Source organism: Megalobrama amblycephala, linkage group LG22 (assembly GCF_018812025.1).
Source record: "Megalobrama amblycephala isolate DHTTF-2021 linkage group LG22, ASM1881202v1, whole genome shotgun sequence".
NCBI classification, from domain to species: domain Eukaryota; kingdom Metazoa; phylum Chordata; class Actinopteri; order Cypriniformes; family Xenocyprididae; genus Megalobrama; species Megalobrama amblycephala.
In genome coordinates, this window is record NC_063065.1 from 15,032,727 (window position 1) to 15,044,676 (window position 11,950).

The following is an 11,950-nucleotide window of genomic DNA, read 5'->3' on the forward strand; positions in this document are numbered from 1 at the left end:
TTAACTGACATAAATTCAATGTATGCTGAAAAAAGCTAGTTATTTTTAAAAAATATTAATATGACAGTGTATCGAAAAAGTGATTTTGTTTTATTCAGTGATTCAAATATATTTTATCTTGTAACATTGACCAGTTGTAAGAAAAAAAGGAAGGAAGAGCTGACGCCCTACTGTTTGTTCACCTAAGAGGTCCGTTAGGTAGTTTTGCTAGTCAGTGGGATGGCATGGGTCAAGTTTTTCCATTTCACAATATTCTCAAACTCAGATTCTCCGTAACTGTCAAATTCTTCAGAAATGCAAGACACTGTCATCATTTACAGTATTATGAATGATATGAATAAATATCAACTGAGTTTGCAAAAATATTGCACTAAGCAGTGGGGTATTGAACTACGTACGCTGGTATGATTTGTCACTCTAAACTACGCAAAAACCTGGCTCTGTGCACGTGTAGTACTCAAATCAAGGTTGTCAGTTGTCAGTTTGTATAGGCACACATTATGCAATATTAATCATGAATTTAAAAAAAGCTTTTAAGCAGATGTAGTGCAATTTTCGAATTGGGTCAAGTGCTTTCACCCCCCCCAAGTGCTTCCAATATATATGGGTATTAAATATGGATATTTTTATACACAAACACATTACTTTGCTTCAGAAGGCCTTTATTAACACTCCGGAGCCGTGTGGAGTATGATGGATGGATGTGGATGGAAGCACTTTGTTCAGCTCATATTTATTGAACCCTATCACTGCCATTATAAAGCTCAGATGTGTCAGGATACTTATCAATATTTCTCTGATTGTCTTCATCAGAAGCAAGAAAGTCACCCAGGATGGCTTGAGGGTGAGTAAATTTCAAAGTGAACTAATCCTTTAATCACCTACAGTACATGTAATTCCAAATCTGTATGACTTTATCATCTCAAAAATGTCTCAGCACTCAGCATCTCAGCATTTTAATTTATTTTATTTTATTGTATTTTATTTTGTACAATGAAAGTCAATGACCAGTATTGTTTTGGACCCCACTGGCTTTCATTTTATGGGCAAAAATAATTTCTGAAACATTCTTCTGAAGTTCTTGATAAGTTCACAGTTTAGGAGTGTGTAGTTTAGGACTTTGTAAAGTCTTCACATATTACACCATTTATCAATCCCTTAAACATTAAAAATAGTTTCAAAACACGTTACTACTTCAAGATGAATTTACTTTTAGATGTTCATAATTCATAAGCTCTCAGTTGATTGGGTAGATCCTGTCACACGAGTGTGCTCACTGATAGACGATGCTGGTGGTGGAGTGGAATTCAGGTGTTTTTAGCTCTGCTGTAAAAAAATAAATGAATAAAAACAAATACAAGAACACCATACTAAATACTTAACACTTTATAAGCTTATGTTACATATTCTGGTGTGTTTCACCACACTTGTGGGTTTAACTTACAAAAACTGCTTAGCTTTCTTCTGCACCCATGGTTGTCTAGGATCATAGCAGAACTCTCCTCGTTCAGTCTCAAAGCTGTCAAAGAGAATGAAAACAGAAATATAACATCAGATGCTGTTGATCTCTAATCATGATGTTTTCTTTTGAGAGGAACTGTGATTCTTACATGACGGCCATCAGACATGGAAGACTTTGTTTTTGCAGCCTGACACCGATGATTGGATCAGTCAACTCTACTCTGGAGACGACAGTACAGCATGCGTACACCAGCTGTTCTTTTCCCTTCTCTTCTGCATCTGCTAAGACAGAAGAACAAGGTAAAACTCAATATTCTGCATCGTTCCATCAGACAGAATAATATACAAACAGTTTAAAGTCCCTGTAAAGTCATTTTAAAGTATGTGTTCTGAGTTTGTCACAGCGCAGAAAAAATGTGTTATTAACCACCCAGCCAAATTTGAATGATTAAAAAAATCTGCAAGTAAATGAAATAAGTTATCAAAATTTCGAAAAAATAGGCAGCGCTCTCTGCTCTCAAACGCTGGGGGCGTGTCCGCTGTCGGCGCTGAAACCACGCCCACTCGCGAGAACTGCCGTCTCAACAATGAGTCAAACATACTGATGCATATAAAAAGAATCATTTAGAGGGTTGCAAATTTTAGTAGAGTTACTGTGGACTACCTACTAATTATAACATAAGCAAACTAGGCAATTTACACTCATCGATGGGCACGTACTGCCGACTGTTGTCGAGTCGACAAAGGACGGCGCCGCGAGACGGGAGGATGAAGGCCGGGACGGGAGAGACTCTGTCCGGCCCCATATATCATCGGCTATCGGTGGGACGGTAGGAAGGCAGAGGTCTGTTCAGTCACATTCACCAAAAACAGCGGATTATCTGTGAATCCCAGCTGTCTGATGAAAGTTTGTAAAATTATCCGGTGTAGAACGATCACTTTAATCCTTCATATCATCGTTTTAGGAAATTTAAATAAGGAGACCGAGCATATCGTATATTATAACAACCATGTAATATGTATTTGCGTGACGACGGCATTACTAGCTAAATGTGCAAAGGGCTGTATAACTGTAATGACACTCGAGATTGAGCGAGTGAACCATAGACATATAATATGTCTATGGAGTGAACCGCTGTAGAGTTAGAGGCGGCGCCACGCTCCGTGCGTCATCGACAGTTATATAGTGTTAGGGGAGGGGCTATGTTCGGGGGTCCAAGTGCGTCATCAGACCCCCGTTTTAGCTCCGCCCAAAAAATCCTGAGCAGAGACTTGGTGAAAAACTGTTTAACGCTCTAACTTCACAATTAAGCATTACACAATTCACAGACTTTGTAATGTGTTTCAGCAATACATTTGTAACATTTATAAAGTGTTTAGAAAGAATTCTCAGAATTGACTTTACAGGGACTTTAAAGCACTTTACCTGTTATAGTCCAGATCACAGATGCAATGAACACAACAGCCAAACTCCTCATGAGGATCCTTTGTGTCTCCATTGTCTCAGTCGATCTTCAACTCTCACTTGTTGTGTCTGTGAGAATATATTCAAGACTCTTACTAGTTCACCTTAAATAGTCAATAAAGAGGAACTTAAACTGCTTGTACTACATCCTCTCCATTTTTTTAATAGATGATTTCATCATTGTTCTGTTTCATCAACATATCTGGTTTTCCTTGTTGTTTAGATTGGGAGTGAAGTCATTTGTCTTTGTGTGTGTAAATGTCTTCTGCTAAATGAATAAATGTAAATGTAGATGGGGACCTCTGTCTGATGAACTTCTTGGATGTTATTTAATTTCTAACCTTGATATCAGTCATTTAACTGACATAAATTCAATGTATGCTGAAAAAAGCTAGTTATTTTTAAATTATTTTAAATTCTAATAGGACAAAAAAAAAGTTTTTGTTTTATTTAGTGATTCAAATATATTTTATCTTGTAACGTTGCCCAGTTGTAAGAAAAAAAAAGGAAGGAAGAACTGACATACTACTGTTTGTTCACCTAAGAGGTTCGTTAGGTAGTTTTGCTAGTCAGTGGGATGGCATGGGTCAACTTTTTCCATTTCACAATATTCTCAAACTCAGATTCTCCATAACTGTCAAATTCTTCTGAAATGCAAGACACTGTCATCATTAACAGTACTATGAATGATATGAATATCAACTGAGTTTGCAAATATATTGCACTAAGCAGTGGGGTATTGAACTACGTACGCTGGTACGATTTGTCACTCTAAACTATGCAAAAACCTGGCTCTGTGCACGTGTAGTACTCAAATCAAGGTTGTCAGTTGTCAGTTTGTATAGGCACACATTATGCAATGCAATATTAATCATGAATTTAAAAAAAGCTTTTAAGCAGGTGTAGTGAAATTTTTTAATTGGGTCAAATGCTTTCACCCCCCCCCAAGTGCTTCCATGGGTCAAGTGCTTCCAATATGGATATATATGGATATTAAATATGGATATTTTTATACACAAACACATTGCTTTGCTTCAGAAGGCCTTTATTAACACTCCGGAGCCGTGTGGAGTATGATGGATGGATGTGGATGGAAGCACTTTGTTCAGCTCATATTTATTGAACCCTATCACTGCCATTATAAAGCTCAGATGTGTCAGGATACTTATCAATATTTCTCTGATTGTCTTCATCAGAAGCAAGAAAGTCACCTAGGATGGCTCGAGGGTGAGTAAATTTCCAAGTGAACTAATCCTTTAATCACCTACAGTACATGTAATTCCAAACCTGTATGACTTTATCATCTCAAAAATGTCTCAGCATCTCAGCATTTTAATTTATTTTATTTTATTGTATTTTATTTTGTACAATGAAAGTCAATTACCAGTATTGTTTTGGCTTTCATTTTATGGGCAAAAATAATTTCTGAAACATTCTTCTGAAGTTCTTGATAAGTTCACAGTTTAGGAGTGTGTAGTTTAGGATTTAGTAAAGTCTTCACATTTTACACCATTTATCAATCTCTTAAACTTTAAAAATAGTTTCAAAACACGTTACTACTTCAAGATGAATTTACTTTCAGATGTTCATAATTCATAAGCTCTCAGTTGATTGGGTAGATCCTCTCACACGAGTGTGCTCAGCTGGATGATGCTGGTGATGGAGTGGAAGGTTTTTTAGCTCTGCTGTAAAAAAATAAATGAATAAAAACAAATACAAGAACACCATACTAAATACTTAACACTTTATAAGCTTATGTTACATATTCTGGTGTGTTTTACCACACTTGTGGGTTTAACTTACAAAAACTGCTTAACTTTCTCCTTCACCCATGGTTGTCTAGGATCAATGCAGAACTTTCCTTGTTTAGTCTCAAAGCTGTCAAAGAGAATGAAAACAGAAATATAACATCAGATGCTGTTGATCTCTAATCACAATGTTTTCTTTTGAGAGGAGCTGTAAATCTTACATGACGGCCATCACACATGGAAGACTTTCTTTTTGCAGCCTGACACCGATGATTGGATCTGTAAACTCTACTGTGGAGACGGCAGTACAGCATGAATTCCTCTCTGTATCTGCTGAGACTGAAGAACAAGGTAAACCTCAATATTCCGCATTGTTCCATCAGACAGAATAATATACAAACAGTTTAAAGCACTTTACCTGTTATAGTCCAGATCACAGATGCAATGAACACAACAGCCAAACTCCTCATGAGGATCCTTTGTGTCTCCATTGTCTCAGTCGATCTTCAACTCTCACTTGTTGTGTCTGAGAGAATATATTCAAGACTCTTACTAGTTCACCTTATATAGTCAGTAAAGAGGAACTTAAACTGCTTGTACTACATCCTCTCCATTTTTTTAATAGATGATTTCATCATTGTTCTGTTTCATCAACATATAGTTTTCCTTGTAGTTTAGATTGGAAGTGAAGTCATTTGTCATAGTATGTGTAAATGTCTTCTGCTAAATTAATATACAGTTGCAAGAAAAAGTATGTGAACCACTTGCAGAATCTGAGAAAATTTGAATCATTTTAACAAAATAAGAGACCTCTGCTTGGACGCCGGTCCGCCTTTATTAGGGGAACCATAACAGACAAACAGTTGCTCTGTTTTACGCCACAGGGCAGCTCTGTGGGCGTATGCATCCAAAGCCCTCACTGGGCAGAGCAGATTCAGTTTTTCCTGATCCGAGGATATAAATGGAGGAGGATGGAAGGCTTGAAGCACAATAGGACCCGGGACATTGGTGGGGACCTTCGGCACATAGCCAGGTCTAGCATGAAGAAATGCTCTCACCATTCCAGGAGCGAACTCCAGATACGAGGGGGCCACTGAAAGGGCCTGAAGATCTCCAATTCTTCTTAGAGAAGTAATAGCAAGTAAAAATACAGTCTTTAAAGTCAGAAACTTTATAGACACCTCCTCCAGTGGTTCAAAGGGAGCCTCGGCTAACCCTCGTAGAACCACTGACAAGTCCCAAGCCGGGGTCCTTGTGCGCACTGGAGGCCTCAACCTCAGTGTACCACGGAGGAAGCGTGACACGAGGGGGTCTCGACCCACCGAGGAATCCCCCCCAACATGATAGGCTGATATAGCCGCAACATAGACCTTCAAGGTTGAATAAGATAGGCCTTTTGAGAATTTTTCTTGGAGAAACCATAGCACAGAGCTAATAGGAGCATGGACAGGGTCCGTTTCATGTTGTCTACACCAAGTAGAGAATAGATTCCATTTATAGGAGTAAAGCTTCCTCGTGGAGGGAGCCCTGGAGCAAAGTATGGTCTCAACAACCTCAGTTGAGAGACCAGCCTCTATGAACCTGGCCCCTCAGAGGCCAGGCCCACAGTTTCCATAGTTCTGGACGGGGATGTATTATCGCGCCGCCCGCCTGAGATAGAAGATCCGGCCTTAGGGGAAGCTCCATTGGAGAGCCGTCTATCATGGACACCAAGTCCGAGAACCATATTCGGGTTGGCCAGTATGGGGCCACCAGTATTAGGCTGACCCCTTCCTGGCGTACTTTCTCCAGGACTCGTGGGAGCAGAGCGAACGGGGGAAATGCATACAAACGTAGCCTCGGCCACGTCTGTACCATGGCATCCAGACCCAGAGGTGCTGGATGCGTGAGGGAGTACCAGAGAGGACACTGGGTTGACTCTCCCGAAGCAAACAGGTCTACTTGTGCCTGACCAAAGTTCTTCCAAATGAGATCCACCACTTCCGGATGGAGTCTCCACTCCCCGGGCCTCGGCCCCTGCCTCGACAGGGCGTCTGCCCCCACATTCTGACTCCCGGGGATATAAGCTGCCTTCAGTGAGCGCAGCTTCCCCTGAGACCACAGGAGGATCCGACGGGCCAAGTAATTTAGTTGGCGAGACCGTAGACCCCCCTGATGGTTTATATAGGAGACCACTGACATGTTGTCTGTGCGGACCAGCACATGGTGGTCTCTCAGGTCCGGGAGAAAGTGTTTTAGTGCTAAAAACACCGCCATCAACTCCAGCCGATTTATGTGCCAAGAGAGTTGATGGTCCTCCCAGCTGAGAGACCCTGAGCTGAGCGACCACTCATGATCGCTCCCCAGCCCGTGAGGGAAGCGTCTGTCGTAAGCATTGCGCGACGACCAGAGGCCCCCAACACAGGTCCCTGGGACAGGAACCAGGGGTCTTTCCACACGGTTAGAGCATGAAGGCATCGCCGTGTGACTTTGATCATACGGAAAGGATTTCCCCTCGGGGAAAACCCCCTGGTCCTGAGCCACCACTGTAGGGGTCTCATGTGCAAGAGGCCAAAAGGAATTATGTTGGACGCAGCTGCCATTAGACCCAACAGTTTCTGAAACTGTTTCACAGTGAGTGACTGGCCTAACCTCAACCCTTTTACGGCTGACAGAACAGAGCTCACACGGGCAGGAGTCAGACGTGCCCGCATTATTGTGGAATCCCACATAACACCTAGATAATTGGTGGTCTGAGCCGGAATCAGCACACTCTTCCGTGGGGGAGCACGGGCGGCCACACTCAATTTCTGTTGCGCTCTGTGGTGTGCTGAGGAGCTCGTTGCAGACCGAGACTGCTCCCGTTCAACAGTCTCGGCGGGGACTTTAGACCGGCGGTGGAGGAACCTCTGAAACGCCGCAGATTGTTTCTTGGTCTCCTGGAACCTCTCGACGACAGTTGTAACTGCATCGCCGAAGAGGCCCGCAGGAGACAGCGGCGCATCCATAAGGGCAGCTTTGTCTCTGTCCCTTATGTCAGAGAGGTTCAACCACAAGTGCCTCTTCGTGGCCACCAGGGCTGCCATAGAACGGCCCACTTCTTTAGCCGTCTCCTTGGTGGCACGGAGAGCCAGGTCTGTCGCCATGCGCAGTTCCTGGATGCACTCGAATGTGGCCTCCCCACTGGTATCAATTTCCCCCAGCAGGTTGGCTTGGTAAGCCTGCAGCAGCGCCATGGTATGAAGACACGCTGCTGCCTGACCTGCCGCCGCATAAGCCTTGCCCACCAAGTTAGATGTAGTTTTAAGGGGCTTGGTGGGCAGCGTCGGTGCTTTTAAGGACGATGCCGACTCAGGCGAGAGATAGCCCGCGAGCGTCTCTTCAACCCGGGGCATCGCCGCATAACCATGCTGTTTCAGCCCCACGATGTTACTATAGACCGAAGTCTGGGGGCTGAAAACTCGATGTTGGACCGGTCTATTCCAAGATCTAGACACCTCAGTGTGTAGATCTGGAAGGAACGGTAAGCACAGACGTTGGGGTAGTGACCGCGCGGGGAGAAAGCGTTCATCAAGCTTGCTTTTCGGTCTTACATCTCCCCGCTCTGCTTCTGGCCAGCTGATATTCAATTTGGCTACAGCTCTGGTCACTACCTCCAAGAGCTCCTCATGTGCGGGGGAAGAGGATGGCGGTTCCTCTTCCCCTGCGTCGACGCTCATCACATCAACATCCTCAGATGAAGATAGGTGAAGCGCCGATGTCTCTCCCCGAGGGGAAGAAACCGCTGGGCGTGCTTCCACCACGGCAGGAGAGACACTGGGTCTGGCAGTTAAAGGGAGAGATAGGGCGGGGCCCGTCTCAACCCCCGTGAACCCCACAAATGGAGTCTCCGCTCTGCCTCGGCAGCAGCGGGACCCGATCCGCGGGGAACACCGACCGAGGCACTCTCTTTATTATCAAAGAGTGCCCGGCGAGATCTCAACACTCTGAGGGTGAGCTTTTCACAGTGCACGCAGACAGCTCCCTTGAGAGCTGCCTGCGCGTGCTCAACCCCCAGGCAAACGACACACATATCGTGTGTATCCCCGTCAGGAATATAACGAGTACAGGGAGAAGCACAATTCCTGAATCGCTTGCCTTCATCCGCCATTTTATATATATTGTGTTTTATTGTATATATATATATATATATATATATATATATATATATATATATATATATAGTGTTGTGAGACTCTTGTCCTCAGACAAAGAGAAGTCAGACAAACAAACACTAAATAAGACGCACAAATAGCGATCTCAGATATATACAAGTGTTGCTGGAACTCTTGTCCTCAGACGAAGAGTGAAACCAAAACAATGGAAAGACAGACAAACACTAAATAAGACACATGGGATAACATGGAGCGCTTGCTGAAGATAGCAGAAGCTAGTGTTCTCTGCATCCGGGCATGCTTTATAGTTTCCTGGTCCGTGACGTCACCCGTCTCTGACGTCTCGTTACACGATTGGTTGGATACAGGAGTGCTTCAATGAAGATATCACGCAGAAGGTTCCCAATGCGTTTCACGCAGCGTCGATAGTTCCCACGAAAGGGAACTGAAGAATCTGCAGGACCTGGAGGATTTTTCTGAAGAACAGAGCTCAGTTTAACTGCTCAGAACAAACAAGAGACTCATGAACAACCATCACAAGACAAAAAAACAGTTGTAGATCATCAGGTAACCACACACAGTATTAAGAATCAATGCTTCACATACTTTTGAACGGGGTCATATTTATAAATTCAGCTATTTTCTTGTCTTGTGGACTTTATGTAAAACATCTTTTATGTAAAATATCTTACTCAGGACAGTACTAAACAAAAAATAACATGCATTTTGTATGATCTCTCTTATTTTGTTAAAATTATTCACATTTTCACAGATTCTGCAAGGGGTTCATACTTTTTCTTGCAACTGTATGTAAATGTAGATGGGGGACCTCTGATGAACTTTTTGGATGATATTTAATTTCTAACCTCGCCATCAGTCATTTAACTGACATAAATTCAAATATATTTTATCTTGTAACGTTGCCCAGTTGTAAGAAAAAAAGGAAGGAAGAGCTGACGCCCTACTGTTTGTTCACCTAAGAGGTCCGTTAGGTAGTTTTGCTAGTCAGTATGATCACGTGCGTCAAGTTTTTCCATTTCACAATATTCTCAAACTCAGATTCTCCGTAACTGTCAAATTCTTCAGAAATGCAAGACACTGTCATCATTTACAGTATTATGAATGATATGAATAAATATCAACTGAGTTTGCAAAAATATTGCACTAAGCAGTGGGGTATTGAATTACGTACGCTGATACGATTTGTCACTCTAAACTATGCAAAAACCTGGCTCTGTGCACACGTAGTACTCAAATCAAGGTTGTCAGTTGTCAGTTTGTATAGGCACACATTATGCAATGCAATATTAATCATGAATTTAAAAAAAGCTTTTAAGCAGGTGTAGTGAAATTTTTGAATTGGGTCAAATGCTCCCCCCCCCCCACCCAAGTGCCTCCATGGGTCAAGTGCTTCCAATATATATGGATATTAAATAAGGATATTTTTATACACAAACACATTGCTTTGCTTCAGAAGGCCTTTATTAACACTCCGGAGCCATGTGGAGTATTATGGATGGATGTGGATGGAAGGACTTTGTTCAGCTCATATTTATTGAACCCTATCACTGCCATTATAAAGCTCAGATGTGTCAGGATACTTATCAATATTTCTCTGATTGTCTTCATCAGAAGCAAGAAAGTCACCTAGGATGGCTCGAGAGTGAGTAAATTTCCAAGTGAACTAATCCTTTAATCACCTACAGTACATGTAATTCCAAACCTGTATGACTTTATCATCTCAAAAATGTCTCAGCACTCAGCATTTTAATTTATTTTATTTTATTGTATTTTATTTTGTACAATGAAAGTCAATGACCAGTATTGTTTTGGCTTTCATTTTATTGGCAAAAATAATTTCTGAAACATTCTTCTGAAGTTCTTGATAAGTTCACACTTAGGAGTGTGTAGTTTAGGATTTAGTAAAGTCTTCACATTTTACACCATTTATCAATCTCTTAAACTTTAAAAATAGTTTCAAAACACGTTACTACTTCAAGATGAATTTACTTTTAGATGTTCATAATTCATGAGCTCTCGGTTGATTGGGTAGATCCTCTCACACGAGTGTGCTCAGCTGGATGATGCTGGTGGTGGAGTGGAAGTCAGGCGTTTTTAGCTCTGCTGTAAAAAAATAAATGAATAAAAACAAATACAAGAACACCATACTAAACACTTAACACTTTATAAGCTTATGTTACATATTCTGGTGTGTTTCACCACACTTGTGGGTTTAACTTACAAAAGCTTAACTTTCTCCTTCACCCATGGTTGTCTAGGATCATAGCAGAACTCTCCTCGTTCAGTCTTAAAGCTGTCAAAGAGAATGAAAACAGAAATATAACATCAGATGCTGTTGATCTCTAATCATGATGTTTTCTTTTGAGAGGAACTGTGATTCTTACATGACGGCCATCAGACATGGAAGACTTTGTTTTTGCAGCCTGAAACCGATGATTGGATCAGTCAACTCTACTGTGGAGACGGCAGTACAGCATATGCTAAACTTCTCTGCTGTATTCTTCTCTGTATCTGCTGAGACTGAAGAACAAGGTAAAACTCAATATTCTGCATCGTTCCATCAGACAGAATAATATACAAACAGTTTAAAGCACTTTACCTGTTATAGTCCAGATCACAGATGCAATGAACACAACAGCCAAACTCCTCATGAGGATCCTTTGTGTCTCCATTGTCTCAGTCGATCTTCAACTCTCACTTGTTGTGTCTGAGAGAATATATTCAAGACTCTTACTAGTTCACCTTATATATTCAGTAAAGAGGAACTTAAACTGCTTGTACTACATCCTCTCCATTTTTTTAATAGATGATTTCATCATTGTTCTGTTTCATCAACATATCTGGTTTTCCTTGTTGTTTAGATTGGGAGTGAAGTCATTTGTCATTGTGTGTGTAAATGTCTTCTGCTAAATGAATAAATGTAAATGTAGATGGGGACCTCTGTCTGATGAACTTCTTGGATGATATTTAATTTCTAACCTTGATATCAGTCATTAAACTGACATAAATTCAATGTATGCTGAAAAAAGCTAGTTATTTTTAAATTATTTTAAATTCTAATAGGACAAAAAAATTTTTTTGTTTTATTTAGTGATTCAAATATATTTTATTTTGTAACATTG

General features: G+C 41.4%; 1 protein-coding gene across 4 annotated transcripts; it reads right to left on the bottom strand.

Moving 5' to 3' along the window:
- Positions 1-10,572: 10,572 nt before the first annotated feature.
- LOC125258378 (C-C motif chemokine 20-like) lies at positions 10,573-11,588 on the bottom strand. 4 transcript variants are annotated; one of them, XM_048175290.1, is made up of 4 exons: positions 11,428-11,588; positions 11,213-11,348; positions 11,050-11,121; positions 10,573-10,928 (listed from the first exon to the last, which is right to left on the bottom strand). In XM_048175290.1, exons 1-4 carry the CDS (start codon positions 11,498-11,500, stop codon positions 10,913-10,915), a joined length of 297 nt encoding a protein of 98 aa, XP_048031247.1. In that variant the 5' UTR covers positions 11,501-11,588; the 3' UTR covers positions 10,573-10,912. The 4 variants fall into 4 exon arrangements, with proteins under 4 accessions (XP_048031247.1, XP_048031246.1, XP_048031249.1 ...); XM_048175289.1 differs by having other exon boundaries at positions 10,573-10,931; XM_048175292.1 differs by having other exon boundaries at positions 10,573-10,931; positions 11,213-11,339; positions 11,428-11,580.
- Positions 11,589-11,950: the final 362 nt, after the last annotated feature.